General features: G+C 36.3%; 2 protein-coding genes across 6 annotated transcripts in view; both read left to right on the top strand.

Annotated features, from left to right (window-relative positions):
- The window catches only part of ncoa2 (nuclear receptor coactivator 2), a 103,447-nt gene extending 99,604 nt beyond the window's left edge, over positions 1-3,843 (top strand). For 3 of the 4 annotated variants that reach the window (XM_058764657.1, XM_058764656.1, XM_058764659.1), the window contains exon 22: positions 499-3,843. In XM_058764657.1, the coding sequence (XP_058620640.1) occupies positions 499-513 (15 nt within the window). In that variant the 3' untranslated portion in view covers positions 514-3,843. The remainder of the gene's footprint in view (positions 1-498) is intronic. The other variant, XM_058764658.1, reaches the window with a different exon arrangement.
- Positions 3,844-5,125: 1,282 nt separating this feature from the next.
- On the top strand, positions 5,126-10,528 carry prdm14 (PR domain containing 14). 2 transcript variants are annotated; one of them, XM_058765787.1, is made up of 9 exons: positions 5,126-5,204; positions 6,072-6,640; positions 6,920-6,970; positions 7,079-7,239; positions 7,404-7,671; positions 7,808-8,010; positions 8,683-8,784; positions 9,421-9,640; positions 10,094-10,528. In XM_058765787.1, the coding sequence occupies exons 2-9, from the start codon at positions 6,109-6,111 to the stop codon at positions 10,246-10,248; spliced, it is 1,692 nt and encodes a 563-aa protein (XP_058621770.1). In that variant the 5' UTR covers positions 5,126-5,204; positions 6,072-6,108; the 3' UTR covers positions 10,249-10,528. The 2 variants fall into 2 exon arrangements, with proteins under 2 accessions (XP_058621770.1, XP_058621769.1); XM_058765786.1 differs by lacking the exon at positions 5,126-5,204 and having other exon boundaries at positions 5,896-6,640.
- Positions 10,529-18,345: the final 7,817 nt, after the last annotated feature.

Raw genomic sequence — 18,345 nt, 5'->3', positions numbered from 1 at the left:
CACTATTACCCATTAAGGCAAAATAACAACTTAAAGGGATAGTTCACCTAAAAATGAAAATTGTCATCATTTACTCACCCCCGTGTCATTCCAAACCCATAAGACTTTGGTTAAGTTTTGAAACACAAATAAAGATATTTTAATGTCACGTGAAAGGTTTGTGTCTCTCCACTGAAAATCCAGGTTAGAAGATCCAAAAAGGTTATAAAGGCATCATAAAGTGAATCTATATGAATCGAGGAGTTAAAATCTAAGTCTTATGATGATCACTTTATATGAACTTAGTTACATGTAAATAATGATCGACACATGCACGGAGCACTTCACATTTAGTAAACACGGTTGAGTGAGTTTTTTGGGGGAACTATACCTTAGTTATTTACAACTTAATTATTGTTAATTAATATACATTACCACAACGTGAACGGCTTTATTTCTGTGAAAAATATGCTTCTATGGTTTTGAGTCTAAGACCTGATTTCTTTTTCTTTCCCACAGCAGAAGTATTGTTGACCCGGGGCAGACGACATCCCAATGCAGTAAACCGAGTTTAATGAAGATGTTTCATGAGTGATTTTCAGCCGCAGCGTGATCACAGAGAGTTTGGAGTGATGCTGTGCTACTTAAGCTGCTATCGGGGCTGTACGGGTCTTTAGAGAGCCTGTCTACTGCCCCCTACTGGACATCTCTAGAGGATGCCTTAGGGGTACTGGAGCTCAGAGGGGATGGACACTCTCCCTCACTCACTCTCTCTTTCTCTCTCTCGCTCTCTCACACACGCTCACACACACACACACACTGACACTTTGATCTTCTGGACCTAGAACCCCCCCTCCCTCCCTCCTCCTCCTCCTCCTCCTCCTCTTTCAGTCGAGCACGGCCTTCTGTCTCGTACTTACACTGCAAGCCCATTCCGTCAGTCTGCTCCGTTGCATTCACCGTAGTGTGACTTAGGTCTCCCCTGAAAAGACTCTGTGACAGTGGCATCGGTATCCTTGTCTCCCATGAATGTATTCCTCCCTCTCTTTTTCCCTGCCTTTCTTCTTCTGGACTTCAGGCTCTTCTTAAGAAGATGTTCTTTTTGCCCAGCCGTCTTTCTCTCTGACTCCTTTCCAATCTGACGTTCCAAAACAGGCAAGAAGACTGCATTTGAAATCCACGCTCAAAATTCAGCCATTTTGCCTTTTTGTTTTCTTTTTTGTTTTGTTTCAGAGTGCAAATAAAGATAGAATGATGTTGAAATGGCATCTACATATAGATTATGAGAATTCAGATGATGGTTTGTAAAACTAGACTTAATTTAGTCAAGAGGTTTATTGTGTATTAAATTAAGTTTTATTCTAATGTATAGTTTCTTTTTTAAATAACATTGTAGATTTCTTTATAAAGCATCGGTTAGAAAGAGAAAAATCACCCAGAGTGCATATGAATTGCCTCAGAATAAGAAAAACGTTCAACATGGATTCTGTTTTCCTTGGTCCAGTAGTTTCAGAAAGAACGTGATTTTTGTGGTTAGTAAAATGAAATGCTGGTAGATTGTAAATACCAATAACGGGGAGGGGGGAATCTGTTTCGTATTATATTTATTTTTTGATTTTGTTTTTCAATGCGTTTCCCCTTCCTCCCCTCAAAGTCCGGTCTTAACTGTTTCTGGAACGGAGTTTCTCACGAGTTTGGCGGGAAGATGAGGATGTGCTGATTCCTATGGTACTAAGGAAGGGGAGCTGGGGAGAGGTGGTCCTTCTTTCTTGGGTGGGTGTCTGGGAGGGTGCTGTGTGTACAGTGTACAGATACTCGCTTGCTTCTAAGCCTTTAGCCGGGAGCCCCACCGGAGGAACCCAACACAGCCATAAACTCAACACTGAAGCGTGCTTTCTTTGTTGTGTGGAGTGACGCGCTTCATGCCAGATGCTATAGGTACAAGCAGAATCCGATGTGTGTAAGAAAAGACAACAAGCAATAAATATTACTTGAGATTTTATTTTGTTTTGTTTTGTAATTTTTGTACAGGACTTTTCAGGAGACACATTTTTGCTCCCCGGTTCAAACTCAGTATTAAAAACAGATTTTTTTATTGTGGTTTCTATTTTGAGAAAAACAACAACGAGATGTCCAAAACTACTTGTTCCTCAGTGAAAAGCAGGTTTAAGTTCTGGTGTAGCCAAAAAATAAAAATAAAGAAATGAATAAAGAAATAAAAGCAGCATTTATGTTTTGCGTGGCTATTCCTACATTCACACTTAATGTTCGCCGTCTTGAAAATCCGGATCAGCGGTTCAGATTTGGATCACTACAGGCACGTGAACTCTTAACGCTGTAATGTACGCAATACAGTTTGTGTTTTCTAGCCTATTTGAGAACGAAGCCAAATTTCCTTGCCTTTGAATTGATCAGTAGACTTACACATACCACTTTCATTTTGTTTTCGTCTCATGTCTGCGCACGGTTTGTATCGGGGTTAGATTGTCAGCCTTTAGCTTTCGCTGAAAATATCGCCATGTCATCTGTGTTTAAGCTGGTGTGTTAAAAAAACAAAAAAGTAGGCTACTACATGTTTTTATTAAGTATATACTGTATGTACCAGCAGCAACTGAGGTTTGCGACGACCAGCTCTGTCATTACGCGCTGAAGGTGTCGTGGTTGTGTACGAATATAGCCTACCTGGTGTTTTGGTATAGCTTTAGCTTTTCCTTTTGAACACTGTAAATACGAATTTGATTTCACATCGTTTGGGTGAAACGTTACTCTGCCCACCATTCAAAACTTTCTGTATCCTTTGAGAAACTCCTGCATTCTCATGTGGGTTAAAAACTTGATTTTAGTCGACTAAATCGAGCACTCATTTATTCCGAGCTTCTTTGATCACAATTTTGATGAATGTTGGATGCCTTGAACAAGGACTGACATCCAGACGCATCTATCATATTGGAGAATAGCCAGTTTTGAGGTCGCACGTGTACCACTACCCTCTGCAAAGTCCAAAGATTGTCAAGATTTTAAAATAAATATAAGCCATGATGTAAAGGTGGTGCAGAGTTTTCTAGTCTTTTTATCAGTGCTAGTGCAAAAAGAGCCATTTGTCCTGAAATAAAGAAATAAATCAATGGAATTGTAACGGCTATTGAATTTCCTAAAATTGTCTTTACCTTACCTTTTGGGTTTTTTTCTGAGACTTTAAATGTCTTTTTGTATAGTCTGCCAATTTCTTAGAGCTAAATGCAACAACCTTGAAATGCTAAAACTTAGCATATTGCCTTAGATCTGTTTTACTGTCTTGTATATTACAAAAGTTGTCTGTATTATATTTGTATAGTGAATCATTGACAGGATCGACCCAGTTCATTACTGCTCATCTATTGCTGGATAACTACATACCTGTCTCTCTTTCTCTCTCTATTCCCTCACACCTGCACTCTCTCTCTCTCTCTCGCTTTCCTCAGTCTCAATATTGCTCATTTTCCATGTTTTGTTTGATCAGTTGTGGGTTTTATTATTTGTACAGTCTTGATTTTACCCTCTCAGTTATGTGTGAGAATGAAGATGATGCAATGGGAAATCGAAGCAATATGTAATTTATAAGGACTTTTTGGAGAAAGCTTACAGTGTTGCGCTCCTGAGATGTATTTTTTTTTCCCCAGTTGTGGTCACATAAACATCTCTGTTCATCCGCATCGATGTGTGTAATCTTAGTGTGAGCCTTTTATGCAAAGTTAGATATACCGAGAGAAATTTAAATACAGTTATGCAAGTTGTCAACTAATACGGCTTTGCTGATGCTATTTGATGTTGAATCAAATTGAATTGTAAATAAAGAATTCTGTTATTGCAACATTTATAATTATCTCACGGCTCATGTTTTCACTTTCCAGAGAAAATGTTATTCGTCTGTGTGATGCATAGCTTTTTGGAAAAGGCTTTGGATATTTAAAAACCTTTCTATGGGATAGTTAGTAGATTGAATTATTAATATTATTAATGGATGAAACGCCAAAAACTAATTCAACAAAACCTGTTTATTCCCATGTAAAATTGGGATTATAAACGTTAACGGCAAAATAAATACACTTATGTCTTGTTTAATAGAATGCCAGAAAACACTTCTTAGTCTGATATTATAGATATTTTGTCGAATTTGCATATGAGACACGATGAAAAGAATTAAAACTGAATTCCGTTGTTCCTTGAGTCATCATTTGTGGTAGCCTTGTAAATTGTTTGGTTTAATAATTAATTTTGTTAATTATTTTTTGTTATATGAAAAAACATTAAGCAAAAGTTGTCTTAAACCCACCAAAAATGTTAACAAAATAAAAGAATCTGTAATTTGTAGCCTAAATAATTTATAAATAAACTGCATTAGCATATCATCCCTATTAATTATATTATACATATAAGTTTATTAGTAGTAGTATTGCTGCTGCTAATAATGACAGTAACAAATATATTTTGCTGTTGTTATTTGTGGTAACCTATATTAAGTTTACTTAATATTAAGTAGCCTATATTTGATATTAGAATTCAATAATTTATTAGCTATATTTTGCTAAACCAAAAACTCAAAAATACGATAGCCTAAATATGGCAGAACTAGTTAATGAATATAAATCATTCATAACAGTAATAGTTATTGCGCTTATCATTTAGAACTATTAGCTCAAAATGCGTGATTGCGTAGACGTTTTAAATCCTGCACCTCCTTTGTAATTTTATTCAAATTAGGTCTTTTTCGTAATAAAGCACATCTGGCTGTGAGTAGTAAGCGATAGTGCTGTGATACTTCAGCAGATGCTCCGTCTGTGATGAATAATTCCCATTATTAAACTAATGCTGCCGATGACTTTAGTTTTCACAAAGAGCCTCTAAACTGAACTCGTGCCGTTCACACAGTGGCTCGGTTAGGAGCAGTTAACAGTGCGCCTGCAGTGGTTAACACATTAGAGACTGTGCTGCATATGAAAGAGAGCTGTGAGAGGAGGCTCAGCGCTGCTACAACGTGTTAAAGTGCAATTCCCAGAGGATGAACCCAGGACTGACCAATGACGGCGCAGATCCGGGAAAGGCATCCCCTCTCTAGTAGCTTTCTTACACTCAACCATATGTCTTCAGACCTGTCTCAAGCTTCACACACACAAGACCTCAGTCCATCGCTCCTGAGTCAAAGGTTCCCCAAACACTAGAGGAGGATCTCAGGACTTACACAAGTGGTAAGGACATTTGTAAACAATTTCACTTGACGATATTTTTGTAATTCTGATGACAGCAACAACTTATTTGTGTTTTATATTGCATTACCATTATGGATTTAAGCCCACTCTTCATGTGCAATAACCAGCTGAGGTCAGGATTATATGGAGCATGACACCTTTAATGCTTTTTAAAAGAGTTGGAAAGGCTTCATTAATGGTGACCTTTCTTGCTGACCCTCTGTTCTTAAATTGTAGTGTCACGACCCTCATTAGTCTCTGTTAGTGGCGCGATTTGCAGTTAGTGATCCGTTTAGAAAATGGCCAATTGGAAGAAGTAGTGCAATACTGGAAACTTTTGATTTTGAAATCTCTGCAGTCGTCCTAAGAGTTACTTCTTTTTTAGGTAAATGTTAAAAAGTTTTCTTTAAATTGACTTTCTGCAGGCAAAATTTGTGTATTTAGAGAAGTCGCGTTTTTGGTTTGTGTTGCAAAATTTTACTTGTTCAGTAGGGACACACTCTTATAAAAATAAAGATTGCAATAACCATATCAAAATGGTTCTTCTCTTCGCTGAACATTTGCAAAGAACCATTGAAGCATCTTTGTTTTTAAGAATGAAAGCATGTCTCATTATGCTTCTTTTACTTTAGTTTTGAATTGAGAAAAAATGGGTCAATATATATTTAAAGAAAAATTAGTTGAACTGTTGTCTAAAAAGTCAAATCAAAGTTGTGCCAAACTGCAAGTTTAAAAGCTACAGATGGAGAAAATCTAAATGAAAATCTAAAATCGAGAAGAAATTACACTTTTACAAAAACAAAAACAAAAAGTTGGATGGAAACAAAGATTTAGGCCTATTTTTATAATGCTGAAAATATTTTACAGTCAAGTGAAGTTCTCCTCGGACCCCCCTCATCAGCTGATGGCGATGTCGGTGTCTCTCTCCAGTCACCCCGCAGTGAGGGACAGGAGCCTGGCTGTCTACCCGTCTCTGCCCGGCGCGCACAGCATCTTCCATCCACTCAAGTCTCTGGGCCGCATGGTGACCGACGCACAGGCAATCATGCCGTTTAACTTCGCCGGGACTCCGTCTTTTTTCAGCCACAACAGCCACCAGACCGCGGTGTTCCACGAACAGATTCTCAACGTGTCCAGCATGCCGTATTTCCAGCACATGCAGCCGACACAAAGCATGTACCCCAGGCATAACGAGCAGAGCACCGGCTCTCCGTCCGAGTTCAGCAGCCCGTCCAGCGGAAAGTCTTCTTCGGCTTCGTCGTCTCCGGTTAAAGACAGTTTGATCCACCTGCAGGCCGCAGATCCATCGTCAGAGCACACGCGCACCTACAGTTTTACAGAGGAAGACCTCTTCACTGTCCTGTATGGATATTCAAAAAAACAAGGGCAAAATGCTGGACATGCCATTTCTGGACTATCATTTCCCCCTAGTACAGGTATATAATAATCACTGGAATTTTTTAGTGCGACAAAGTAATTTTATTGTGCTGAACAAAAAAATAAAAAAGGAAAACAAATCTGGCAATACGTATTATACATATTGTAGGCTATATATATTATATTGCACACATTGATGATGTGACTTAAATATTTTACGTATGTTACGTTGTTACAATTAATATACTTTTCATTATATTTAAATGCCACATTCTTCTAGTCTTTCATGTTTAATTTCCAAAATTGCGGTTGTAACTCATGTTTCTTCACTTAATTAGCTGGTCGTCATCTTCTCCCTGTTGATACCGAAGGATTTGAACTTCCAGAAGGTAAATTAACTTTTTCTTTCTTTCATTCCTTCCTTCCTTCCTTCATGAGAATTTCTAGTCTGAAGTTTACAGCTGGCAATTTTATGGAGTGTGTCTTGAATTTTTCAGGTTTATCGATTCTCCAAACTAATTGTGGAAGCCTTTCCCATTATGGAATATTTGCTGATAAAAGCACAATTCCAAAAGGCACCAGGTTTGGACCGTTTCAGGGCAAACTTGTAAACACAAGTGAGATCAAAACCTATGATGACAACACTCTCATGTGGGAGGTAAATAAATGTTAAATAAATAAAATTATCATTTAAATGCAGATTTTGTATAAAACGTCTGCCTGGAACACTTGATTATCCAGTGACATAATGCATACAGCTATTTACTGATATGAAATAGTTATATTAATTTCCAAACCTTTTTTTTTTCTTCCTATGCTAAGATCTTTGAGAAAGGCCGCTTGAGTCACTTTGTGGATGGAAGAGGCGCTCCAGGGAATTGGATGTCCTTGGTGAAGTGCGCGCGCTTCCCCGAGGAGCAGAACCTGATTGCGGTCCAGTGTGAAGGCCAGATATACTATGAGGCCTGCAAAGAGATCCGAGTCGGCCAGGAACTCCTGGTCTGGTACGGAGACTGCTATGTGCAATTTCTGGGTATTCCTCTCACCCTCAAAGATTTTATTGATGACACCGAACCGCTCCCAGCTGAAGGTTTGTGCGTAATGCAAATGTATCACCTCATATAATTCTTTAGACATAGATTTATAGCTCAATACGTTCTGTTATTTAAGATTATAACGTGTCAGTATTTGCAAATTGCTTATGTCTCCGTGTTTCTTCGTTTCAGATTCTGGAGAGGGTTTCAAGTGTGATCGCTGTGGGAAAGTGTTTGCCTACAAGTACTACAGAGACAAACACCTGAAATACACGCGCTGCGTGGATCAGGGCGACAGAAAGTTCCCCTGCCACCTCTGCAACAGGTCTTTCGAGAAAAGAGACCGGCTCCGAATCCACATTCTCCATGTGCATGAAAAACACAGACCACATAAGGTAAATATATCTTCTTCAGTCTGATTCATTGAAGACTTTAACGAAAGAACAGCTAGGTGCTGAAAGAACAGCTCCTTTAAAGAAAAGCTGCACAAAACCGAAGCCTGAAAGAGAAAATAATCAAACATTGCAATTTTACGAATATTCACTCAACGTATTTTTTAACTGTTTGTTTAAGAATAAGTTTGTTTATATGCATCTACAAGGGTCTTTCAGCGAAATGGACGCCTTTTCATTTTGGAACGCTGATTTAACTTAGAAGTTTTGTTTTAAGATTACGCGGATTATGATTTTGTTATTTATTTATAGAATTATAGCATAGTTTAATTAAAGGGGGTGACAGGAACTGACTAATAAGATGGGAATACAATTTTTGTAAAATGGACATTTATATCTAAATAATTTTAGCTTTAATTTCTTTTATCAATCCAATTATAATTTATTGCTATAACAGCCAGGATCAAATTAATTTTACTGTCATTTTTATAGGTTATTTTTGCCAGCCTTAACACTGATGTTAGTCGCTTTTTACACATAATAATGATCGGGACACAAAAGCACCCTTTTCGAGGAATGACCTGGATGCGTTAATGTTTTGGTAAAACCTTTTCCATGTCAATACAGCGTCTTGAGCCTTCAATGTAATTCGTGTCCCCTTTTTCCCCCTCCTAGTGCTCCGTGTGCGGCAAAAGTTTCTCACAGTCCTCCAGTCTGAACAAACACATGCGCGTGCACTCAGGAGAGCGGCCTTACAAATGTGTTTACTGTAACAAGGTGAGTAATGCTCGGTGCTTTTACAGATGCATTCCAATAAAGTACTGCTTTGAGGATTTGACTAATTTCACGGTGCATCTGAGCGATTATTAGCGCTGGACGCTTTTTTTTAGAAGACACTTACATGCTAGTTAATGGCAGATGCACCTCCAATGCTTTGTGCATGAGGATTATGCTTTAATTTATGACACTCAAAGAGACAAAAGTTTGTTTGTGGCTTTGTTGCAACTCTAGTCTCCTTCTATTCTTAAAGGATGACTTACGCGTGCGTTAAGAGCCTTTCAATCGTCATGTCACGCTTTCTGTGCAGAGACAGTTTTATTTCTAATAGCCTATAGACCCATTATAGGGCCAGCGGAATAAACACTTAATAATGGCTATAAAAATGTAATTATGCAAAAATGTTTATATGATGGTTAGATTGTGGTGAGAATGAAATATATATATATATATATCGTTGTTATTTTATAGCCTACAATATTAATGATTTTAATAAAATTAGCCTACTAATAAAAATAGAGAAGTAAACAGTTTAAGTCAACAGGATGTCCATATGTAAATAATAAAGTAGCGTGTGGTTTGTGTAGGTTAAATTACCATTATGCAATATGAACACGTATTTTTTGATTGTCACAGGCGTTCACGGCTTCCAGCATCCTCCGCACGCACATCCGCCAGCACTCCGGCGAGCGGCCGTTCAAGTGCAAACACTGCGGGAAAGCGTTCGCCTCTCACGCGGCCCACGACAGCCACGTCCGACGGACACACTCCAAAGACAAGCCCTTCTCCTGCGATGTGTGTGGAACCACTTTCCAAGATGCAGAAGAGTTGAAATATCACACGAAGACGCATAAAAGTACGACGACATATTAAACTGCTTCCCGGGATTTCATTTAGTAGCCTAGACGGCTTGGAAAAGACTGAAAATGATCGACAAGAAAAAAATGATTGAAACAACTTTAATGATGTGAATAGCCTATAACACTGTAAAAAGTGAAAGTTGACTTAACTTAAAAAACTGAGGAAATCCGTTGCCTTAAAATTATTAAGTAGCTACATAATAATTAAAAAAAAAAGTTAAGTGAACTTGACAATTCAAATAACTTATTTTTTTTAATTATCATTTACTTAAAAATTTTAAGGCAACGGGTTTCCTCAATTTTTTTTAAGATAGATCAGCTTATCACTTTTTACAATGTATATATATATATATATATATATTTGTTGGATTCATATGAGCCATTTATTAACATAATAGGCTATATATTTATGTAGGCTTATCTAATAAAACCTAACTGTCTCCCCTCAGAACGACCACTTTTGGACAGCACTGTTGTTCTTCCTGGAGAAGAAAACTCGCTCTTCCCCACCAAAGATTCTTTACATGCGCAGAAACAGCCGGGCGACAATTTCTCTTTTCCCGGGATGACAAGCATCACCTCCGAGTACAGACCCTGGAACTAACGCTTCAACACTGTTTCTGTTTGTTATTCCGCCTTTTCCCTGCAAAGATGACTTGCGTCAATGTTGTTTGGTATTGTGCATTTTATTTAATAGTTAGGCTACCTGTACCCTAAGAAAATATTTTCGCTTAAATTGTATTGTTTTAAATGTTGCTGCTATTTATTAAAATGTATTTGTCTAGAGAAATACGTGTTTTTGTAGGCCTACTTTTTAAAGTTAGCTCAAAGCAAATATGTCGTCGTGTAAAAATGAGCTGCACAACCAAAGCCAGTTAATAAAACCAAAGACGAAATGATTATTATTATTACTGATTGTCCTGTTATCTGTCGTTCTTTTCTGTTTGTACAGTCTTTATCATGAGCTGTAACTGCTGTTCAGATATGTCAGTGTGTGTCGGTCTGCAAACTGAAAATTAAAATGATCTGTTATTAGGCCTATTTCAATGTTTTGTTTTCCCCTGCAACTTTCTGAAAATTGATAAAGGAATTTATGAGGGTTATAAAATAATTGTCAATGCATCATTTTTTGTAGCTTCGGGCTACTATTTTGAATTCAAATCGAACGAAATATTCGACTTAAAATATTCTGTTTTTAATATTTATTCAACTTTAATTTCAATACTACATGAATTAAGACTATGAAACGAAATACAACAAATTTCCAAATTTTAAAAAAGAAGTCAGATCAGTTGTAGATACATTGATTCACGAGTCTATTTCAGATTTCTCTCCTTTCCTCTCTTTTACACAAATACTGACTGAAATACTGAAGAAGAAAAAAAAAACATGGAAACCACACTGTAAAAAGTTAAAGTTGACTTAACTTAATAATTTTAAGGCAACGGGTTTCCTCAATTTTTTTAAGTAAATGATAATTAAAAAAATAAGTTAATTGAATTAAGGCAACGGGTTTCCTCAATTTTTTTAAGTTAAGTCAACTTATCACTTTTTACAGTGCATTCACATTTGATAAGGATGAAATGAATGCAGAAACACTAAATGTGAAAACATTATGGAAACAAATATAGATAGATAGATAGATCCCCTTCAGACTTGAGAGTTTGCAGTGTTTTACTAAATGATGGTCTGCGACAGAAGAGGAGGAGTGTGAACATCCCCCAACAGCAAATTAATGACAATGGACTACTGCAATGAGGTGGTCCAGTGTGGAGAGAATGGAAACAAAGGCGGTCTCACTGACATCTGCTGCCCCCTGATTGTGTCTTCATGCTACCAACTGTCTATGATGGAGAAGGAAAGAGAGAAAAAGGCTTTCTGACAGATTACTCCTTCCACATTCTCCAGGAGTATTCACCTTCTCAAAACACACAACGACAACAAGGGGTCAAAGGGCACAGCTAAATGGTGCAATCATTTGTTATGCAGTTTGTTGTGATAAAGTCGAATCCTTTCCATTAAGGACTGAAACTTTTTATAAGTGTGTATGAGTTTGTTAAGTTCAATTCATGTTATATACTCATTCGTCCAGTCATTAACTGTAAAATATTCCTGAAAAAACATCGGCGATCAAGCAGATGTGGCTTTCTTAGCATCTCTGTCAGAAATCATTTAAAGATGTTGAGCTCATATCCATAGTCTTTGTTGTGAAGGATTCCCTGGCTAGGCTTCTCATTTGACTGGATTACCTGCAGAGCCTCAATGGTCCCCTGCCATCAGATTCACCCGGTGCTGGCACAGGGAGCTGCCATGGATTCCTATTATTAATTTCACCCTCACTGGTTACATACAAAACTGTCCGGGTCATAGGTCAAGCTTCAGAAGACAATTCAATTACCCTCTCATACTTCAGCCGGGAGAGATGCAGGCTTTTCCATTCTGTCTGCAGCTTTTGAAGTTCCCTGGGGCTTCTGGTAGTACACATGTACATCAGAGCTCATGGTGAGTTAACAGAGCTTGGAGGTATAATAAAATCACAAAGAAGCCCTCAGGGTCAATGATAAAAAGCATCCTAGATGATGGCATTTTTGTCCATCTAGAGCCTTGTGAAAAAGAAGTGTGCTTAATTGTATTGAATGTGCACTAAATGGACTTGCAAATTATATAATATTAGAGAACACACTTAAGCATACTTTTGAAAAGTGCACTTTGTAATCATTTCAAATCATTTGGTTTCAATAATGCATTAAAGAAGTCAGTGTTATTTTAGTAGGCCTATAATTGAAATGCAATTATAATTTCATCAACATTTTGGGAGAGTTTATTTTTATATTTTAGTTTTTAGTTAAAGTTTTTGTCATTTTGATTAGTTAGGTATTATATCTATATAGTATTACAAATGAAGAGTTTATTTTCAAAAAACAGAGAATTTTTAATCAAAATAACCCAACTGCAGTTTGATTGAGATTAATTGGAATGCACAATGAAAAACCATGATTATCTGTTCTTGCAAATGAGCTTTTCAAATTTTCTTTTTATTATTTTAGTACATCACGTTAAATTAAATGAAAATTAGATATGCTGGTTTGGCAACTAGCTGAAATCAAATAAGTTTAATTTGTTTTATGTTTTTAAACTTGTGTTTTAATTTAACTGCATAGCCTACATTTAAAGTTAATATAGGCTATTTCAAAAGTAAGTTACAACTTCATCTTAACAAATGTGTAATTACAAATATAATGATATACATGTTTCTATACATTTAAATTAGGCTACATTAAAGTCAGTTTTTACTTTATTCACCATATTTTTCCCGTAAGAGCGGGCGTGGCCATTTATACATTTTATGGGTGTGGCTTCCGGTCTTCCGGTCCAGGGTATTTTTAGCTGTACGAAACAGCTGGTTTTGCTGCTTGTTATTGCAAATTGGTGTGTCTTACCATATTATTTCAATGTATTATCTTAATTACGAACCTACTGGTTTGTAGTGCAAACAGTTTTACCGTTTACTGCAAGTTGTTGTTCTTCTCCTTATTTTCTTATAGCGGCTAATGAACCGGAAGTCTCGCCCATAGGCTTACTTCTGCGTTGAAAAACAAGGTGGATAATGCTTGTACACTTAGCAGTACACTTTAAACATATTTTAAAAACTATAGGCCAAGAAGTATTTCTAAAAATGCTAACTGCATTTGATATAAACTTAAACTATAATTAATTTATTTTCAAATAACATGCAGTTAAGTAGCCTACCTAAAAACATTACATTCAGTTCCCACTTAAGTATATGTATGTTATTTCCAAAATATGTTCTCCTTTTTAAGTATTATAAAGTAAAGTTCTTTACACCAGGGGAATGTTGAATGCCACTGCAATGTGTTTCATAATGCAGAGCCCATAATGAGCTGGTAAAAATGGCCGTCTTGATGCACTCGGTAAAAGCTCTGTGGCGTTAAAAGCGTGACTCGACAATCATGCTTTGTGGGAAACTGATTTAGAGGCTGTGCTCGCTCACTGTTTCTCTCCTTTCACTCCCCTGCATTTTTATACGCTCATTTATAAGCATTGATTTCACACTTAACCTTTGGTGCTTTAAAATGCCTCTCCATCCACTGTGGACATCCATAATTTATTTTGATTTCTTTATTAATATGAGATTAATGATATCCCCCCAGTGGCGTTTGGATGATACGGCTACACCGAGGTCAACCTCTATGATGGCTGAGCAGTAATTAATTTTAAATGAGGGCTGTAATCACAAGCAGTAGATTTAATATAAATAAAATGGCTGTATTGGTTACAGAGGAAAAGCAGCTCAAGATGTCCTCATGTTTGGCCCACACTGTCTCTCTTTAAGTGGTTACCTGTCAGTTCCTATTTCAGCTCTACGTCTAGTAGCCACCAACAGTTGAGCTAAACCACAATCTGATCAATTAGCCCTATTGATCCTCTAATAGCAGTCAGCACACATCACTAGACTTGTCTAAAACTAGCCCAGGGCTGTTTGCTGAGTGAAACCATAAACTCTGCTTTAACCTCCGCCCGGGTCATTTTGACCCGAAACGACTTTATTTATATTTACATGAAGAACTGTTTTAAGGAATTGGTAAAGTGTAAATAACTGATCCCCGGTCAGGTGCTTGAGTCTCTTGAGCAGCTTGGAAGCAGAAGGTACAGGCTGGGCTGGTGTTGTCATTGTGCTGGTAGGTTCCTCTGGGACGGTAGGTAATCCTCTGCAAAGTCCAGCTAAAGGCTCGGCATGCTGCTTACTGGATGAATGACAGATCAAACACAGTAAAGCCGCTCTATACTGGTAGAGAGAGAAATGAGAAGCTAGAGAGTAAGAGAGAGACTGAGAAAGAAACATACTGAGGGGGAAAGAGGAAAGAGAGATTGTCCAGATGACAGTAGCGATGGGGCAGATGGCCCTGGTTGCTTGGATGAAGCTCCAGTGAGCCTTCACTGACGGTCAGTCCCATGGGACAACACACACACACACACACACACACACTACTGTCTACTATTGATATCTGCGGTAATACTGAGTCTCCAGTTGACAGCTATATCTTGAGGAGCTGGTGCATGTATACACTGTAAAAATATTTTTATTCAAAATTGTAACTAAAACAAAGATTATTGAAGTAGGTTTTTAGAAGAAAATCTCATTTCAGTCTTTCTTCAGTGTGTTACTTTACTTAGAAATGAATTGTAGTGCTGTCAAACGATTAATCGCGATTAATCGCATCCAAAATAAAAGTTTTTGTTTACATAATATATGTGTACTTTGTATATTTATTATGTATATATAAATACACACATATACAAATGAAAATATTTACATGTATGTATTTATATTCTTATATTTTATATTATATATAAATATATTTAACATATAAATATAACATATTTTTCATAAATATATACATGCATGTGTTTGTATTTATACATACATAATAAAGATACACAGTACACACACATATATTATGTAAACAAAAACTTTTATTTTGGATGCAATTAATCATGATTAATCGTTTGACAACACTAAATTGTACACCATTTTTTCAGTATACTATTAATGAGTAATAATTATTACAATATTCTATTTGAATATCAGTACAGATTGTATATAGTGTACATACAAAGTGTGATTTTCATTTTAAGCAATGGTTCTATGAACCATCTTTACTCATAATTTTATTCATAATATTTTCATGAGCTTAAAATCTGACAATTAGAATAAAAAATTAGATGTTAAGTGCATTAAAATGATAAATTAGGAGGGGAAATAAATGGTCACTTAGTTTTTTACCATTTCTAATTATAATTTTTTTACCATTTTAAATGGTCGTGTTTAAAATAAAATACATAATTTTATATATGAAATATTTCATGTAATTTCAACTGAGGTCAGAAAAAATTAAATGCATAATAATTACTTAAAGAATAAATAGCAGAATGAGGTTTAAAACAGCTGTTTAGATTTTGATATTTAGAAATAATTGATAGAATATTTAGAATAGTCCAAAATAGTTTTTATTACAATATTGTGAAGTATATTTAGAATTCTATGCGGCAAACACAATGGAGTTATTCAAACTGTTTATTCCAAAATTTTCCAGTGCTGTTAAACTAAATATGAATATTCAAATTAGTGAACTGGAACTAACTGTACTTGAAAAAACAATCATCTGTGAATGGCAAAGTTTTACATAAGCCTATGTTTACTAAATATTTCAGAATTTACTGTGACATTACATAAAATGATGACATGCAAAAGTGAATCGTCAATAATTTGTGAAGTCCTCAAATAAATGTAGTATGTTTAGACCAGCAGGCCTGAATCAGACGTTGTCATTCACATTTGCGAGTGTTGAGTTTTCTCTCACCATGCATCATGTTAAACAATGGCCCAAGAGGAGTGTGTGTATGCGTATGTGTGAATGTGTGTGTGTGTGTTTGATGTGCTTTTGTCTCTTTTTCGCAGTTATTCCTCCTGACTCTAACAGAGCAGCAGGAGGGGAGCGAGAGAAAGAGAGCCAGCGAATGGCAGAATGATTGAAAGAGAGTACGAAAGAGAAAGAGAGAGTGAAATAGTTAGGGACAGAGACACATTTGAGGTGCTGGCGCTTTGTGATGGGAGATGACCTTTCAGGTTTTACATGAACATCACTAATGATAGGTGTGAGTAAATAATTTTTTATTATTATTTTATTTTATTTTATTATTAAAAATAGTAAAAGCACAGATTCCATCCTCCTGTTGTGTTTTGGGCTGGGTAAACTGTTTACAGAAAGGATCTGAGTGCTGGAAGCAGCATCCCTGCGTTCTCTGTTAGTCCTGTGTTTACTGTCATCCTTCCTAATCCCCTTTGTCTCAGTATAACACTAAAACACTCCTCAGAATACAGTGTGTGCGCATGTATATGTATATACCTCTGTGTGTGTGTGTGTGTGTAATGTTCTAAGGAAATCAGTAAATGTTTTTTTTTAACCACACATTTATCCTTACAGATCCATAAACCGCATAGACCAATGCAGTATCATATACACACAAACAACTTTGTTTCTTGGGGCTGCTCCATTCTATCTAAACTATTCTTGACTAGTCAAAGTACATATACAGTACATATAATACTTCTATATAAAAATATAAATACTTGTTTTTTTATGTGACATGTCCTGTATGGATTTCTTGTCACATGCCAACAAAATTACTTTCAGGTAGTTAGACCACACTTAAAAAAAAAAAAAAAATATATATATATATATATATATATATATATATATATAATATCAATATTTTTTTAAATAAAACTGTTTATTTTTAATAAGATTGTGCAAAAGTTTTAGTGTTTTTGTACTCATGAATTTCAGCCTTTGACAACGAACTGAACGTTCCACGTTACTGGATAACAATTGTTTTTTTTTACTCTTTATAAAAAAAATTTTGTTTTTATAATCTGAAAAAAAAAAAATTTCACCCTGAAATTACTAGTAAATTTTACAATTTATTACAAAGACATGGCAAGCAACATACTGAATTAAACAGACAATTTTTAAGTAGAAAGACTGAAATCATATTTTCTTGTACTCCAGTAATCTCTCTTTTGTAAAACATTTGCAGTGTATTAAAAGAAATTCCTTGTGTGAGTGTGTGAGCACACTTTACCAATAAACCTGTTTCTGTTTCTGCAATATGTGTGTGTATGAATAAATGATGATGATGATGACCTTGTCTTTCCCAGGATAGTCTATTAACCTGTTTAATGAGTGGGATGATTGAAGAATCTGTGACAGTCTTTCTTTCGCTCTGTCTCTCAAAAGCAATGTTCTGCCCTCTCTTTTGTAAATAGGACAATTGGCAGTGACCCCTTCCAGCTCCCAAAGGTACTCAGAGGTCAGGAGGAGTAACTGCAAAGATAAATACACACTCACAAACACTGGCTGGAGCGGGACGTGATGGCTGGCCGAGGGCTGCTCTGTCTGTTTAAATGAGCCTCTAAAGAGGAAGAAAGAATGGTAAGCTGTCAGATTCACAGCCATTTAGTACTGTATATTTGGCTTGAAATGATCTTTGATTATTTTGATAACTTTGTAGAATTTTTTCAAATGAGACAAACTGAATTTTTATGTTTATTAGAAATAAAAGCAGACTTTAACCAGCCGAGGAGCCTTTAAACTATAAACAATCACAGAAGCCTGAGTACTAATGGAATAGGTAAGTTTTATTGCCCCATTAAACCCATGCATACATGACAAAGGTGAAATAAGAATGTGCTTTCTTTTAACACAGAAACGCTCATGCACACACACACACACACACACACACACACTCTCTCTCTCTCTCTACTCTATGGAGACAGCGACTGCTTGCAAAGCCACAGATCTCTCCCATGGAGAGCCGCCACAGGACATCGTCCCTGAGTATGTCTGAAACATTTATGAAGCCTTATAATCCCCTCTCTGCCTAATGTACCCTAACAAGCCTTTACTGCCTCTCTAGCCCTGCTCTAGTGTTCCCGGCATCTAACCCCTTTAACACCCTACTTTTAGCGCTTTTACGTGGTTTTTGCATTTTTAAAACTTATAGCATGGTCAGCTAGAGATGAGCATCCTAACAGATTCAAAACATACTTAAATATTAAGTATAGCGCAGTATAATGCATATGTATAATGTACAATGTATAATGCGTGTTATATATTAA

Source organism: Onychostoma macrolepis, chromosome 24, assembly GCF_012432095.1.
Source record: "Onychostoma macrolepis isolate SWU-2019 chromosome 24, ASM1243209v1, whole genome shotgun sequence".
NCBI lineage: Eukaryota > Metazoa > Chordata > Actinopteri > Cypriniformes > Cyprinidae > Onychostoma > Onychostoma macrolepis.
The sequence above is the reverse complement of the archived record's forward strand: the minus strand, read 5'-3'. Positions and strand labels throughout refer to the sequence as shown.

Coding starts and splice junctions, on each gene's coding strand:
- prdm14 (XM_058765786.1), top strand. CDS start 6,052: ATGCTGAAAATATTTTACAGTCAAGTGAAGTTCTCCTCGGACCCCCCT. Junction 6,641..6,919: donor ATCATTTCCCCCTAGTACAG/GTATATAATAAT, acceptor TCACTTAATTAG/CTGGTCGTCATCTTCTCCCT. Junction 6,971..7,078: donor AGGATTTGAACTTCCAGAAG/GTAAATTAACTT, acceptor TGAATTTTTCAG/GTTTATCGATTCTCCAAACT.